Below are 16765 nucleotides of genomic sequence, written 5' to 3'. Positions count from 1 at the left end.
TTTTGTTTGTCCCCATACTGGGTATTCATTCTTGTAGGCAGGTGCTTTACCTGAGCTACATCACAACCTTTCTTTTTACTTTTGATCTTGAAACAGTCCCACCAAGTTGCCCAGGCTAGCTGTGTGTTTGTCTCAGGCTCCTGAGTAGCTGGAGTTACCAGCCTGTGCTATTACACCTGGATCTTTGCTTTATGCTGATTTGTTTTGCAATAGTTACAAATATTTTAATTTCATTTTTTCTTTTTTATTAAAACTTAATTTATTTACTTTCCATCCCCCTTTTGCTGGTTTTTAAGAGCTGTGCTTGCTGTGGAGTATATACTGCAGATATTGTTGCTTGCTGTGGAGTATACACCGCAGATATTCTTGCTTGCTGTGGAGTATACACCGCAGATCTTCTTGCTTGCTGTGGAGTATACACTGCAGATATTCTTGCTTGCTGTGGAGTATATACCGCAGATATTGTTGCTTGCTGTGGAGTATACACCGCAGATATTGTTGCTTGCTGTGGAGTATACACTGCAGATATTGTTGCTTGCTGTGGAGTACACACTGCAGATATTGTTGCTTGCTGTGGAGTATACACTGCAGATATTGTTGCTTGCTGTGGAGTACACACTGCAGATATTGTTGCTTGCTGTGGAGTATAAACCGCAGATCTTCTTGCTTGCTGTGGAGTATACACCACAGATATTGTTGCTTGCTGTGGAGTATACACCACAGATATTGTTGCTTGCTGTGGAGTATACACCACAGATATTCTTGCTTGCTGTGGAGTATACACCACAGATATTCTTGCTTGCTGTGGAGTATAAACCGCAGATCTTCTTGCTTGCTGTGGAGTATACACCGCAGATATTGTTGCTTGCTGTGGAGTATACACCGCAGATATTGTTGCTTGCTGTGGAGTATACACTGCAGATATTCTTTGCTAACTCCCTTTGCCTTTGAACTTTATGGTTTCTTTCACTATGAGTTTTCAAAACAGTTTTGTGCCACTTCCCGTGTCCCCTCCCCCTCTGCTAACATAGGCTGTTTATCGTAGGCTGGCCTTGGTCTCTCTAGAGGATGACTTTAAACTGCTGATCTCCCTGTCTCTGCCTCCCAGCCGCCTCCAGACACCGCCTCGGCTTGTCGTTAAGTGATACTTTAGCTCTTCATGCGTGCCAGCTGAGCGCTGTATTAGCTGAGCTGCATCGTCAGTGGGTGTGTCAGAATCTCACAGTCAGAGGCTGCTCTCTTGTCCTGGTCCCCTTCATTCATCATGAACAGTGTCAGCCACAGGCTGCTCAAAAGCCAGAAAATGTGTCAAGACAAGACACGCCACGCCGTATTGTGTCTTACGGGATAGTCAATCCTAAAACAAAAAAGCATTTCCTAGACATGATAAAACATCACTCCCCCTTGTTCTTCCTCAGCATCGGCACTCAGGTACCTTCACGAAAACAGAATCATCCATCGAGATCTGAAGCCAGAAAACATCGTTCTGCAGCAAGGAGAGAAAAGAGTGAGTGGCCTTACCGGGGCTCGGCATCTCGGCATCTCGAGGGCCACACGGGCTGCTCTGGTACAGGGAAGGGATGCGCTTTGCAAATCGCTTGATGCTGTATTCCCCTGAGGCACTCTCATTCTCTTAAGAACTTTTTAAAAATTTCTTTCTTTTGTTTTTCTTGAAACACCAGTGCAAACTGTTCTTGCTAGCAGACTGAGGCAAGCTTAGTTGTATCACATTGGAGGTTTTATTTTCTCCAGCTGAATGTAGTACATTGTTAATTGCCTAAGTCATAGGCATCTGATAAGGGAAGTAATGTTTGTTACTCCATGTCCACCCTCAATCTAACACTTCTTGGAAATAGACTTTTTTCCATTTGATTTGTGAGCCTCATCTTTTGGTGAGCCAAAGTGAGCTGACATGGGCTGTAGATATGGCTGAGAAGAGACAGGCAGAGCCGACATCGGCCCGTCTCGGACATGGTCCAGCTTACCATCACACACAAGCTATTTGTGGTCCTTCTTCTCAATGGCTGCCCTGCTCAAGTGTGATCATAGTGTCCCCATGGGCTTAGATGCTGTAGTCTGCCCCAGCTTTGTTGAGCTGGGTGTCAGCCCCCTCACGATTTCCAGCCCAGCCCATGACTGTGGCAGGCCCATGGAACAATCATTCTTCCAGTAATTCTGGATATTTCCTGGTCTCTCACATTACAAATCCAGGCTTAGTGACCCTGAGGGGTGATATGTAGGTTCTTAATTGATTGGTGGCAGACCGAAAAAAAATCTGCCCAACATTTTTATAGTGCCCCAAATCTACCCTGCTGAGGGCGTTCTCCTGTGAATGCAGTGTCTCTAAGATGTTTAGTATCCTTTGGGAATTCAGGAATGTCTTTGCTCTGATGGCAAACTGCCTGAACTATTTATTGTAAAAGGAGACTGCCTTCTTACAGCCTTCAGATTTCTTTTCCCCACCCATCCCTTCCCTTTTCTTTTCCAGTTAATACACAAAATTATTGATCTAGGATATGCCAAGGAGCTGGATCAGGGCAGTCTGTGCACTTCATTTGTGGGGACCCTGCAATACCTGGTAAGAAATGGGGCTCGAGTGTTTGCTTCTCCATCTCGCTGATGTTTGTGGGTCTGTCTGTCCTTCCTACCTGTGTCTCAGTCTTGCTGGCTCCCTCGATATTTAGAATTGATGGTTTTCTCATGAGTGTTTTGTGCCCTCTAGAAAGACTTAGTCTCTGCCCTGATGTGAGGAAGGCTGTGGCTGTGTGCCTTTAGGAAGATCCTGGAACCTCTCTGCCACAGGGTCTTATCTGATCATCTATAGAGGCCGAGTTTCTTGGAGGGTCTCAGGAGCCAAGGGGGAAGAGGTGGGGTTGTGATTTCCCTGCTGTGTGTTATGGGGTCTGAATAATGGGGTATTATCTGACCACTCATTCATCAGGAATATTGTGTGCCAGAGATTGTACTCAGAGCTGGTAATACAACAGGAAGCGAGATAAACACTTTCTGCTCATCAAGAGCTTAGCATCTGAGTAAAACAAAACAGGTGTTTGTTACCATGACGCACAGATACTTCAGAAACCACCGTTGTCTTGGGTGCCACTGATTTTTTAAAAAAGCACACAGGGTCTAAGAATGTGTACAAGGAGCACCTAGCTAAGTCTCGACCTAAAAGTGAAGGGCTAAAGTGGGAGACAGCTGTGAGTGGAGGGGAGAGGAGATGCAGGCAAAAGCATAGTGCATTGGAAGATGCAGTAGGGTGGCTTGGACTCAGAAAATAGAGCATCTGGAGGTGAAACTGGGGAGAAAGAACAGACAGATTATTATCATTTTTTTTAAAACTGGCTTTAAAGGTTTTAAACTGTGTTATAAACACTCTGGAATAACACTGAAAGGCCTCACACTGGGGAAGCTGGCTTTGAATAGTGATGTGGAGAGGAACTCTATCAAACCGGAGACCAGTGATAAGAAGGTTGTTGGACTGGGCACCTGCACAGCTGCTCAAGGAGAGTAGAGAGGTAGAGAATGACTAAGTTCAAGACGTGCTTACCAGGCTGGGACACTGTCTTGCACACCTGTCATCTCAGCAGTCACCTACAACCCAAGTGTTTGGATAGCAGAGGCAAGAAAAGAACAAGCTTGGAGCTAGCCTGGGCTACACAGAGAGATCCTGTCTTAAAAAAAAAAAAATCAGGGGTGGGAGTAGATAACAGAGACTCTAAGGAAGACTTAATAGTAGCTTGATTCTTGGTAATAACGGCCATCAGATTGTGACTGAACAGTAGAATCTACAGTTCAATAAATGAAAACAGGTCAAAGGTCTCAGGGCTAAAAGAACTTAAACAGCCTACTTCCTAAGAAGAAATGATGTTTTCCTGAGTTCCGCTGTTTTCCGTCTAGCCTACCAACTAGAGTACTCGGATCCCTGTTTCTCTTCTACTGTATGGATGCAGCTTTCCCAAAGGTGACTGCAGTGACATCATTCAGGCCCTATATCTATATGGTGTAATTACATACATCCTGCTACGTACCCTGAGGTCCTCAGTAGCTCAGCAGTCATTAAGTGAGGTGGACCCATGCTCTGACCATCATTGGCAAGTCCTCGTCTGGCTCCAGGGACTTGACCTGACTAGAGATGGCAAGGGAATGAAGGAATGGCTGACTGACAGGCTGGAGTGCTGGGGTTGGGCCGGCTGAGCTCTCTGATGGAGAACCAACAGCACCTCTGAAGCTCATAGCGATGTAACAGAGAGGCAAGGTTATTTCCATGGCTGAACAAGGAGGTGGGGTCAAGGAGATTGGTTTAGGTTTAGCAAATCTTCGTAGGACCAGTCTCTGTAGAGAGGAGAGGCTTCAAGCTGTCAGTGTTGGGGGAGGGGAAACTATAACGCACCCTTTCTGCACACACTGTCAACATTCATGCTTGGACCGCTAGGAAAGCTCGGCCATTCTGATCCTATGAATGACGACTGTAAGTCTCCCATCTCGTTGTATGGTTCTGTGTTACTTGATTCAGGGTTGCGTGGTTCAGTATATGTACTGTATGTTTGGTGTGTACAAACTGACGTTTTGTCTGCTGGGCATAGCGTATCTCTCCATCTATACAATACCTCTGGACTGGGTACTGCGTGCTATCTTCAATAAGTCCCTGAAATACCACCTCATTCTTAAATGGTAGAAAAATTAAATAACTATGAAATGCATAATTGACATGACCCCTCAGGAGCCTGTCTCCTCAGTTCTCCAGGCATCGCCTCTCATTAGCATAGTCTCATTGTAAATATGAAGTACAGAAAATCTTAGTTACCCGCAACTGAGCCTGCTCAGGTTCATCTCCTCACATTTGAGTGGGCATACTGTGCGCAGGCGACGATGGCAGGGGCTGACTCCATGAGCTGGTGGCTCTTCCATCCAGAGAGAGGACAGTATAGGCACCCACCTGTGTGTTTCAGGCTCCAGAGCTTCTGGAGCAGCAGAAGTACACCGTGACTGTTGACTACTGGAGCTTTGGCACCCTGGCCTTCGAGTGCATCACTGGCTTCCGGCCCTTCCTCCCCAACTGGCAACCTGTGCAGTGGTGAGTGGGCCTGGGCCTGGAGGGACGGAGGGCCATCTCCAGGGGACAGTGAGCCCTGGCCTGGAGGGACATCTCCATGGGACAGTGAGCCCCTGGTAGTAAGTTCACATGTTTTAAGCTTCAAAAGAATAAGTAAATATAGTGTAAAAGATTGCCTCAAGAAAGTTTCCATACCACCTGGACTCTCTCGCCAAAGGCACATGACAACCACTGATTTGGGTGCTTTGTGGGTGCTTATCCCTGTCCCAGCAGGTTTGTCTGTTTGGTGACATCCTTTCTGTGCACTAGTGGTGTCATAACTGAGCACTGTTCTGTATGGGCCTTGAAAGTATTTGACACCAGAATTTCCTTCAGAGCAATTTATTTCACACACACACACACACAAACACACACGTGCGCGCACACACACACACACAGACACTCTTTACACACACACACACACATGCACACACATGCACACACACGCACGCACACACACACACAGACACTCTTTACACACACACACACACACACACACACACACACACACACACACACACACAGAGACATTCTTTGCCTGGAGTCTAAAATGCTGTGCAGTTTGCCCCCAGATTAATTCTCTAATATTTTGGAAGATACAGAAACAATGAAAAGTCCAGAATTTGGTAGCATATATACTAAAATTAAAAATATTTTCTTACTTAGAAAATAATCAGCTATAACCAGATGATCTGGAAACAATCACCAAACATCATTTCTGTTCATCTTCTTAGGAAGATGGGCTCCTTATATGCCCTTTGATATAACCTGCATTTCTGCTCACACTGAACATGCTGCAGGTCTTCCTGGGCTTTGGGACGTCTCTGGTGTTCTACTCAATCACTGTGGTGTAGTTCATGGCCAGAAGACTGAGTGGTTTATAATTGTGCTTCTTAAAATAACACCACAAATAGCATCCTTGTAAAGCTGTTGTTCAGACATAGCTGTTTGTCTAGTTATTTATACATTTGTATGAATAGAATTAAGAGACTTTTAAAGAGCACACACACTTTAAAGGCTTTGATGTATCTCATGCCACCTGCCAGAAAAGTTTGTACAAAAACATGCTTCTGCAGGAGTGTGCCAATCTGACCTTTTCCCTATGCCATTCTCAACAGTGATGTCTTCATTTAAAAAAAAAAAAAAGACAAGTATTCACTCCAAGAAAAACCATATGGTAGAAGATGACCATAACTTCTGGCCCTCCTGTCTCTGGCTCCCAGAAGCTGGAATTATAGACATGCGCTATCACACCCAGTTTTATTCAGTGCTGGGGATGGAACCCAGGACTTTCTTGCATGCTAAGGCAAACGCTTGACCAACTGAGCCACATCCCCATGAAGATATTTCTAGTGAGAAATGAAGCCTTTGAAATAAGTTCTAGAAGAAAGGTTTGGGTAGTAGCAGCAGAGGCCACTTCCACAGTTAAACCCACATGCAGGCAGTGCAGAGGCAGAGAATGTTCTCTGGAAAGCCCACTGTCCTACAATAACTGTTTACCCACCAGGCTTTGGTCTTTCAAGCCCATGGTTTCTGAGATATGGGAGAATTGGATCATAGTCACACATTATAATGTAACCAGAAAATAAACTAGCTTTAAATTGTTTGTAATATACTGATTTTAGTTAACCAAGGGATTGGTTGTTTTGTCTTCAGTTCAAATGTCAGCTTTTCCAAGTTGATGAGCTCCGTCTCTAGAACGGAGGAAAGTTTCACAAATGTTGCTTATAACAAAATAACTTCAGTCTGTATAGAACTGAAAACACCCTTAATGGCCTGGCATCTCCACAGCTTGTCTGTTGTCTGTGAGATCTTTCCCCTAAAACCACCCTTACTTGGCTGCGTAGAAGCCAAGTTCACTGGAGCCTCGTAGGAATCGTTCTGTGGACTAGTTATAAGAAGACCTCCTGGGCTTTAATGTTTGGTGACATTTTTATCACTCAAATGACAACACATACAGTCAAGCAAAACATGTGTTGCTTAATGCAGCTATTGATAGTTTCCTGCTAGCAGACTGTGTTCTGTAGAAGAACCGTCATGTGTAAGTTAGAAGCCACAGAGACCCTGACCTCCTCCGTCAGTTCCTCCCCGAGCTGGATGCCAGCAGCCTTTGCCATGCAGACAGCACCTTCCATACTTCCTGTCTGACCTGATAGAACACTCTCTGTTTGCCAGCTGTAATTGTTTAAGGGTAGAGCATTCTGTTTTTAATTTGAATGAATCCTTTTTCAGGGAAGGATGTATTTGGACTTTTAGACACTAGAAATTATACCAAATTTTGAGCCCTTCATTCTGGCCCTCTGTAGTGTGTCTAACATTGGACAACGTGTACTTAGACTAAAAATAATTTCACCACACGGGGTCACCCCTGAAACCAAAGGAACTCTGGCAGAGAAAGTACTTGGTCATTCATGAAGCATTATTCAAACTTAAGTTGTCCTCATTACCAAGAAGGTTGGAAACCACTTGGATTTAATTCTTCCCCTTCCAACACCACTTTAAATTCTTTAAGAATACCTCTGTGTTAGAAAATGTAAAAGCTCACTTATACTTGTAAAGGGAAGTATGGGCCTGCTAGCTAGCTAAAAGGGTAAAGGCACTTGTCCCCAAGCTTGACAACCTGAGTTCTGTTTCTGGAGCCCCAGTGGTGGAAGGAGAAAACCAGTTCCCTTAAGCTGTCCTCTGAGATGCATGCCATGTGGCAAGCGTGTGCATGCATGTGCATACATGTGCATAAATGCATATGTGCACACACAGACACAACACAAATGTCGTTTTAAAATGAAGTGAAGTACATGTGTGCTTATTTTACATTTCAAATAAATGTGATTTATACACAATGACCAAGCTTCAGAACCCCCAAATTATCCTCTATTCAAACATGAGAGCTGCGCTGGGGAGCTGGCTCAGCAGTTAGGGGCACATGCTGCTTATCCAGAGGACCTGGGTTTGCTCCCTGGCACCTGCATCAGCAGCCCACGGGAGGCGTAAGTCCTCCTACACACACATAAATGTGATTGAAAATGATTGTTTTTAAATGATAGCTTGTCCCTGGTAACTCAGAGGAAATTAGAGAAACAGTCAAGAGGACTTTGTCACCCATGAAGCACTATTCAGACATAGGCTGTCTCTGTTAAGTTGTCCACCTAGAGGTCAACAGAGCCTCCCGGAGAACTTAGGACGAGAGGCCATGAGTGACTTTGCTCAGGGTTATCCTGCAAGATCTCATTTGGCATCCCTGAGCACATTCTGTTTAGATGCTGTGGACTGAAGCAGGGCTCCACGCATGCAGTGGACTCACCGCCACTGAGCGAAGCCGCTGACCGCAGTGCAGACCACCCACAGACTCTTGGAGAAGCACCCTAGCAGCATAAGGACCATTGCTTTAAAAAAGGAGACAGTTGTGAAGTGATGTTACCTGTGTAAACCAGGTACGTGCCACTAAGTGACAAAGAACATCTTAAAATGACACCTACAGGCACTCCAAAGTCCGGCAGAAGAGCGAAGTGGACATTGTTGTTAGTGAAGACTTGAATGGGGCAGTGAAGTTTTCGAGTTCTTTACCCTTCCCCAATAATCTCAACAGGTAAGGCCATGGGGCATCAGTCTTACAGATATTTTTCTTCTCTGCTTAGAAATACAGGTTTGAGGTAACAGCTGATACTTTTTTATTTTAATGTTATATGTTTGAGTGTCTGGTGCCTGTGGAAGCCAGAAGAGTAGTCAGATCCCTTGGAACTGGAGTTAGAGATGATTGTGAACTGCCCTGTGGATGCTGGGGACCAAACCTAATAAATACTCTTAACCACTGAGCCATCCCCAGGCCCTCAGGTAACTTTTGAATGGATATCAGAATACCATCCTGTGATTGAGAACTTGACCAATCCATCTCAACATTAGACATAGGATGGATTCCCATATCTCATCTCCCTAGAGATCGCTTTTAAAAATTGTTTATTTGTTTGTTTGTTTGGTTGCTTGCTTGCTTGCTTGGGTAGTTGGTTGGCCAGGTGGATGGGTGGGCGGTTGGTTGGTTGGCTTTTGCTATGATGGAAATGAAGTCCCTGGCTTAGTTTTTGTTGTTGTTGTTGTTTTCATTTTACTTATGATTTGATTTTTTAAGATAGGCTTTCTCTGTGTGGCCGGCTGTCCTGGAACTCACTCTGTAGACCAGGCTGCCCTAGAACTTGGAGATCCACCTGCCTCTGCTCCTAACACGCTGGGATTAAAGTCATGCACAACCGCCTCCTGCTGGAATCCCTGGCTTTGTGCATGCTAAGCAAGTGCTCTGCTAGTAAGCTTCATTCGCATCTCTAAACTATCTCTTTCCTAAATTCACAGAATAATTTGTCTTTTTGTCCTTATTGATCTTGTTTGAGTTTATTTTCTGTTGCTTTTCTATTGCTATGATAAACACTGTGTGGTGGTTTGAACATGTTTGTCCCAGGGAGGGGTACTATTAGGAGGTGTGACCTTGTTGGAGTGAGTGTGGCCTTGTTGGAGTGGATGTGGCCTTGTTGGAGTGGGTGTGGCCTTGTTGGAGGAGGTGCATTACTGTCTGGGTAGGCTTTGAGACCCAACTAGCTGCCTGGAAGCCTGTCTTCTCATTCCCTTTGGAATGAGATGTAGAACTCTCAGCTCCTCCAGCATCATGCATGTCAGGCATGTGGATGCACGCCTTTAATCCCAGCACTGGGAAGGCAGAGGCAGGTGGATTTCTGTGAGTTTGAGGACAGCCTGGTCTACAGAGTGAATTTCAGGCCAGCCAGCTGCTGGGATCCCTTTGTGCCCAAGAAATGTTTATAATACCCCAGGTGTTTATATACATAAAGTATATAAATCAAATATCTACTGATAATAAATCATAAAGAAATTTTTATAAAATTCCTTGGTATATATAGTTTTTAAAAACAAATGTTAAATTTTATTAAAGACAAATATTATATTAAGACATACAACTATTAAACTTATATTCTAATGAGATTAATGAAATGTATTTGCTTTATTTACACAAAGAATTAAATCTTGGCTGAATTTTTCCTATTTTCTTCGGATGTGTCTTTACGCATGTGTACACACAGAGACATGGTGCTGATCAGGAAACCCCAGAGTCAGGCAAGCACTCCACCCAGCTCTTAAATGCGTTGTCAAAGCTTCAGAGTCACTTTAAGGTTTACTGGGGCGAGCCTGCCGGAAAGGAGAGGAGACGATCCTAAACTGTTAAGTTGTCTTCTCTCAGTTCACTCATTTTCCTTTTCAATAATTTGGTTGCCACCATGCATGTCATATTGAGACACACTCAAGCCTGTGCTTTCTTTAAGATATATGTTTGTATGCGCTCCGGGATGTGTATGTGAGTGCGTGCAGGTGTGTGCGTGCGCTGGGAGATGGCTCTCGCTCTTCAGGCATTGTCCACCTTCTCTTCTTCGAGGCAGAGTCTCTCAGTGGTTTGGAATTCCACAAGTAGGCTGAGCTGGCTGACTCCTCAAGGATCCACTTGTCTGATAGAAGCATTTCTTATGTGGTCTTGGGGGTGGAACTTAGGTTCTCCTGTGTGCACAGCAAGCACCTCACTCAAGCTGAGCTATCAGCCAAGGCTGTGCTCTGGAATTTCCACACTAAGGCAGCATGGCTCAGGCCTCTCTTACCTTTTTCCCCTAGTGTCCTGGCTGAGCGTCTGGAGAAGTGGCTGCAGCTGATGCTCACCTGGAACCCTCGGCAAAGGGGCACGGACCCCCAGCATGGTCCCAATGGCTGCTTCAGAGCCTTAGATGACATCTTGAACTTGAAGGTGAGAGCAGAGCTGAGGCAGCCCTGAGGCAGGAGCTGTGGTCCCCAGTGGGACACAGCAGTCTTTCCAAGGAAGAGAGACATAGCAGGTCATAGGCCACTTGGCCTTGTGAAGAAATTCAGGCTCCTCTGACTCTTTGGGCTAAAAAGAAGACAGGAAAACTGAGCTGACTGACATGTTTTGACATCTTGCTGATGAGGAAAAACGGGACTCGAACTAGCCCTTCACCAGCAAGAATGGGGTAGCGGGTGGGAGTGTAGCAGAAGGTCTTGTCAAATCCATGAGGCTTTTGTAAAGGATTTTGTTTTCTGGAATAGTGAGATGGCTCATCAGGTAAAGATACTTGTGGCCAAGCCTGACAACACGAGTCCAACCCTACAACCTACATGATGGAAAAGAGAACCAAGTCCTTCCAGCTGTCCTCTGATCTCCACACATGTGGTGTGGCGTACACGTGTGCTCCCCTCTCCTAGTATGCATGTGTCTTAGTTAGGGTTTTGCTGCTGTGGACAGACACCATGACCAAGGCAACTCTTATAAAGGACAACATTTAACTGGGGCTGGCTTACAGGTTCAGAGGTTCAGTCCATCATCATCAAGATGGAAGCATGGCAGTGTCCAGGCATGGGGCGGGAGGAGTTAAGAGTTCCACATCTTCATCCAAAGGCAAACAGGAGACTACTGTCTTCCAGGCGCTAGGATGAGGGTCTTAAAGCCCACGCCCACAGTGACACACCTACTTAACAAGGCCACACCTCCAAGTAGTGCCACTCCCTGGGCCAAACACATTCAAATCACTACAACATACAAACACAATGTAAGTAAATGTTAAGACAGTTTCTTTCCAGTAACATCTGGGTTGTGTTGCAGCTGGTTCATGTCTTGAACATGGTCACAGGCACCATTCACACATACCCTGTGACGGAGGATGAGAGTCTGCAGAGCTTAAAAACCAGAATCCGGGAAGACACAGGGATCCTGGAGACAGACCAGGAGCTGCTGCAAGAGGCAGGGCTGGTGCTGCTTCCTGACAAGCCTGCTACTCAGTGCATCTCAGACAGCAAGGTGAGTTCTGACTTCCTGCACCCTGCTTGCCCTGTTTCTCTCTGACTTGGTCTCCTAGGAGACTGTGATCAGTCCATGACACCGAGTACACACTGCTTGGTGGGTCAGGAATCCCAGGCAGCTCTCTAGAAGACAGGAATCATTCCATACTCAGTTTTTCACTTCCAGACCATGAATACTTTCTTGTGTTTCCATTGTCAAAATCATGTTTTGTTCTAGTCCGCCAGAGCTATTTATGCTACACAGCTATGCTAGGCAGCGGTACTGAGCCCATCAATGTGTGATGTGGTGTCTGCCCCAAAGTGTGGAGTAGGTATGGAGGCCACACCCACATATGAGACACAGCCTTTGCACAGGGAAGTGTGATGTGTTCAGTCACAGGAGAAGCAAGCGGAGTAAACTAGAACATGATGTAAGTTAAGGGCAGGTTCAGATACAAAGGGCAGGAGAGAAAGTAGGCCGAGTCACCTGTGCTTCAGGCTGAGGCGCCATCCTCCATGTGCAGGCAGAACTGCTTTAAGACCATGTGGCTGGAAAGGAAGGGTGGAATCTCCAGACCACATTGTTTTCTTTGCAGACAAATGAGGGCCTCACACTCGACATGGATCTTGTGTTTCTCTTTGACAACAGTAAAGTCAACTATGAGACTCAGATCACCCCTCGGCCCCAACCGGAAAGTGTCAGCTGCATCCGTAAGTGCGTTGTTTATTAGAACCCATCGGTTGTGGTGTTTAGGATAAAGTTGGAGGAAACCCTGTTTTTTTGTTCTGAGTGTATAAAGCCTCCTTTTCTTGGAATGTGCAGAGAATAGTCCAGGCAAAGGTATTGGTTAAGTGCCTCTCACTAGAGGAGCGGGCAGAGGTTAAGACATACCACTTACTTCTGTGATTCAGTTTTTGAGGCTGCATTAAATTTCAATAACTAATATGCATTGGGAGGTAAAGGCAGGAGAGTCAGAAGCTCAGCCACACAGATTGTTCAGAGGACCAGCCTGGGCTACATGAGGATTGTTCAGAAGACCAGCCTGGGCTACATGAGTCTCTGCTTCAAAACAAAAGTCATATTGACATATGTACACAATACAAAAACAGAACACAAAGCTTCAAAAGATACCTGCCCCTCTCCCCCCCCAAAAAAAAATACAATGAAAAGTAAATACTTGGGCTCCAGTCCCCAGCCAGGAGGCTTGCCTTCAGCAGAACTGCTGCTGTCCAGTGCTTGGGTCACCCCTCAACGAGAGAACAACACAGACATGCACTGTTGTATGTGTCCCTCCTTCCCAAGTCGCTCACTTCGTCTTCCTCACGTTGAAGGGCTGCACCCTGCTCCCATGCATGTCTGTTAGGTGAGCGTCTTACTGACCGATCCCTGTCCTCGGCCCCTTCTCACAGACGCCCACTTGGAGTAAACAGATCAAGGAGCTAACGCCTCAAAGAGCTCCCAGGCTTCTAGATTATTTAAATATCTTTAGTGCTTCAGGCTAATGCTGCGTGTTAAAGTATTTGCTGAATTAACTCATCTGTCATTGTTGGGGGTCGTATGTGCCACAGTAGAGGTGTGCACACGTAGAGTCAGAGGAGAACTTTGGAATAAGTTCTCTCCTCCTACTTCATGTGGGTCCCAAGGATTGAACTCTGGTCACTAGGCTTGTGTGGCAAGAGCCTTACCCACTGAGCCATCCCACCCGATGGTGTAGTTTCATATTTCATGAAAATTTTATACAACTGTTACTGGACTTTTGGCTACTTCGTGGGTTCTTTCTTCTTCCACCCTTCCAACCCCCTGACACTAGGTAGGAGAGAAAAAAGGAGAGAGGGGACAGGGGGCAATGACATTGTGGACTACTTCCTGGTGGTTAGAGTTGTCGCTTTCCTTGGGACAAGTTTGATCTTCCCCATCAGGGTATTTAATTTCTTCATTTTGTCTTCTCGCACATGACAATTTGACAAACCTCAGCCAACAGCAACCAACCACCAACAGCCAACAGCTCCCCCTTGGCCCCCGCAACTGGGGCTCTAGCATTTATATGTCCTCTGAAAAGTCCCCCTGCTTCTAAATGTCACACACTCAGGAAAAAACTATCTGCATCTGGCAGAAATCACACCCCTGCTAGATCCTGAGGCAAGTCATAGTTAGCTGCTGTGACAGTCTGAAGCAGCCCCGTATCCCACACCTAGGATTAAAACAAAACACATTCTTATATTTCTGCATTTAAAAAAAAAAAAAAAACAACCCAAGTCCTCAGTATATACAACCTTAACTGTGCTGACAATAAGAGCTTCTGTTGAAACATATGGGTGTGTGTGCTCGTGGTTCTTTCTCCAAGTGGTGCACAGCACGAGCTGGCCTTGAACTGACTATGTAACTGACTATATGCCTCAGTCTAGCAGCCAACCTCCTGCCTCAGCCACCCAAGTGCTGGGATTGCAGGTGTATATCACCATGAAATCAATGGACCACCGAAATGTTTAAACTAGTAACGAACCACAATACCTGTAAAATTATGTAACAGTATAGCAATTATATAACTTGTAAAAATACTATCAGTGCTGTGGGGCAGGATGTGGTTCCCCGTAGCCGAGCTCCTCTCTGACAGCTGTTTGTTTCCAGTTCAGGAGCCCAAGCGGAACCTCTCCTTCTTCCAGCTGAGGAAAGTGTGGGGCCAAGTCTGGCACAGCATCCAGACGCTGAAGGAAGACTGTAACCGGCTGCAGCAGGGACAGCGAGCTGCCATGTACTGTGCCAGGCTGGCTTTACCTAATGCATTTAGAATTGCTTGTTGGCCTTGACTCTAGAGAGGTGGCTGAGGCAGGGATCCAGAAGCAACTCTCAGGGACAGGAAGAGACTGGTTTGGACCACAGGGAGTGGTTGGGTGGGCTGGCTGCTGGGAGGCTCTCGGGCTGGCCAAGGCCAGGGGTTAGAGAATGGGGCAGCGGTGCCGAACTTGGGTCTTGGCAGCTCAGCTGCGTGGAATTTGGAGTGTGGAGAAACTTAGAGGGCCTTGGGTTAACAACACTGGTTAACTGGGACTTGCTGATGGATTCCCCAGTTAGGACGGATGTGTGGCGCCTAGGTATAGAAATTTAGCTAATTCCAACTTTGATAGAGACTTTTACGTGTTGGCGCAGACTAGGAAGCTGTCCTTACATTTCCAGGAGGCTGTTTTGTTAACGGTGGTGGCTGCGAGTGGTTATAGCCGAGGCTCCCTTGGCAAAACGTTGGTTACTACACAGGAAGTGTACTTAGATGCTGTTGTGTCCCAAGGTTCTGTTTCTGTTTCCTACCGTCCTTGCAGGATGAATCTCCTTCGGAATAACAGCTGCCTCTCCAAGATGAAGAATGCCATGGCCTCCATGGCCCAGCAGCTCAAGGCCAAGTTAGACTTCTTTAAAACCAGCATCCAGATCGACCTGGAGAAGTACAAAGAGCAGACTGAGTTTGGGATCAGTGAGTGCACCCTGCCTGCTGGAAGCCACTTCTCTCTTCCGGCCTCTTTCTTCCTGAAGTTTCTTTGCCCTCTTAAAGTTCAGTTTTTAACTTTTGTTTGAGTTTTATGATGTTTCTTTTTTTTTTTCTTTTCCATTTTTCTTCCAGCATCAGATAAACTACTGCTGGCCTGGCGGGAAATGGAGCAGGCCGTGGAGCAGTGTGGCCGGGTAGGAGGCTCACGGAGGGCTCTTTGTGGGCGGGTAGGAGGCTCACCCGAGGGCTTTGCACTTGTACCGTCTTCCACACCCTTATCCAATACTGGTTTGAGCTTCTGTGTCAAATCTGAGCATTTCCTCAACACATCCTCTGACCATAACCAGACTTGCTGGCCGGACAGAGTCATAAGACGAGAGAGCCCTACTGTGACCAGACTGAGGGCTAGGCAGAGTTGCTCCAGATTTAGGAGAGAAGCCAAGTGTCAGGTTCTTGGGAAATCCAAGGCCTTCCACTCCCTCCCCACAAAGGTCTCCTCCTAAATTTGTTGAAATATAAAATCTGTAAGGAAGAAAGGGTTTAAGCAGAAGTGTCAGGATAGTATACCTTAGGTGCCCTTTCACAAGGATAGCCTCTTCACAAGGATAGAGAAGTAAGTGGAACTTAGGGCATCATGCCCAGATCCAAGATGCCTGCCAGGCTTCTCCTGCCCTACTTCCTGTGCACTGGACAGGGCCTTAGTATCTAACTACATTAAATGAGACCTAATAGCTAAACACTTACCTAAAGGTATACGGACATGAGGCCAGCCAAAGGCTCAGTGGGTGAAGGTGCATGCTGCTGTAAGCCTGATGACTAGAATCTGAGGTCCAGAACCCACGGTTTAAAAAGCCAGTAACAGCATGCACCTGTAATTTCAGCGCTCCTACCACAAGATGGAAGGCAGAGACAAGAGAATGGCTGAGAGCTCACAAGCCAACTACTCTGAAGTACACAATGTGTCAGAACCAACAAGAAAGACTTGCCTCAGAAATACAGAACCAGACACTCCACTCCTGAAACACACACATAGGCACGGTGGTATACAGATGCCAGCAAACACAGGCATGAGCTTATGTACACAGGCACAGTAATTCCTCTTATTCAAAGGTGATTGTCCTCTATATAGTTCCTTTTGTCTAATTCTGAAGAAGTATGTGTCTTCCTCACCAATCTGACAGTCAGCTTTAGCACCTGCTTTGGGTAGGCACAGTAAGAGAAGACAAAGTAATATGCATTGGCCATCTTCACTGCCAGCTACTGAGCTTACCCTATTGGTTTTAAGACTGCAGTTTGTTTCTAGAAGAGGAAACTGTGGCTCACAGTTAAGGAACTTCTGAGGGTCTCACAG

The 16765-nt window shown here is 45.9% G+C and overlaps 1 protein-coding gene across 4 annotated transcripts in view; it reads left to right on the top strand.

The window, feature by feature from the left end:
• Ikbkb (inhibitor of nuclear factor kappa B kinase subunit beta) overlaps positions 1-16765 on the top strand; it is a 50772-nt gene that overhangs the window by 22224 nt on the left and 11783 nt on the right. For all 4 annotated transcript variants that reach the window (XM_034520294.3, XM_076913903.1, XM_034520295.2 and 1 more), the window contains 10 exons: positions 1419-1507; positions 2489-2578; positions 4953-5077; positions 8574-8681; positions 10757-10886; positions 11757-11951; positions 12529-12643; positions 14562-14685; positions 15248-15399; positions 15547-15608. In XM_034520294.3, the coding sequence (XP_034376185.1) occupies positions 1419-1507; positions 2489-2578; positions 4953-5077; positions 8574-8681; positions 10757-10886; positions 11757-11951; positions 12529-12643; positions 14562-14685; positions 15248-15399; positions 15547-15608 (1190 nt within the window). The remainder of the gene's footprint in view (positions 1-1418; positions 1508-2488; positions 2579-4952; positions 5078-8573; positions 8682-10756; positions 10887-11756; positions 11952-12528; positions 12644-14561; positions 14686-15247; positions 15400-15546; positions 15609-16765) is intronic.

The sequence above is a fragment of the Arvicanthis niloticus genome, chromosome 16 (assembly GCF_011762505.2).
Source record: "Arvicanthis niloticus isolate mArvNil1 chromosome 16, mArvNil1.pat.X, whole genome shotgun sequence".
Classification (NCBI taxonomy): domain Eukaryota; kingdom Metazoa; phylum Chordata; class Mammalia; order Rodentia; family Muridae; genus Arvicanthis; species Arvicanthis niloticus.
Note: the sequence above shows the minus strand (reverse complement) of the source record. Positions and strands in the feature narration are given on the sequence as shown.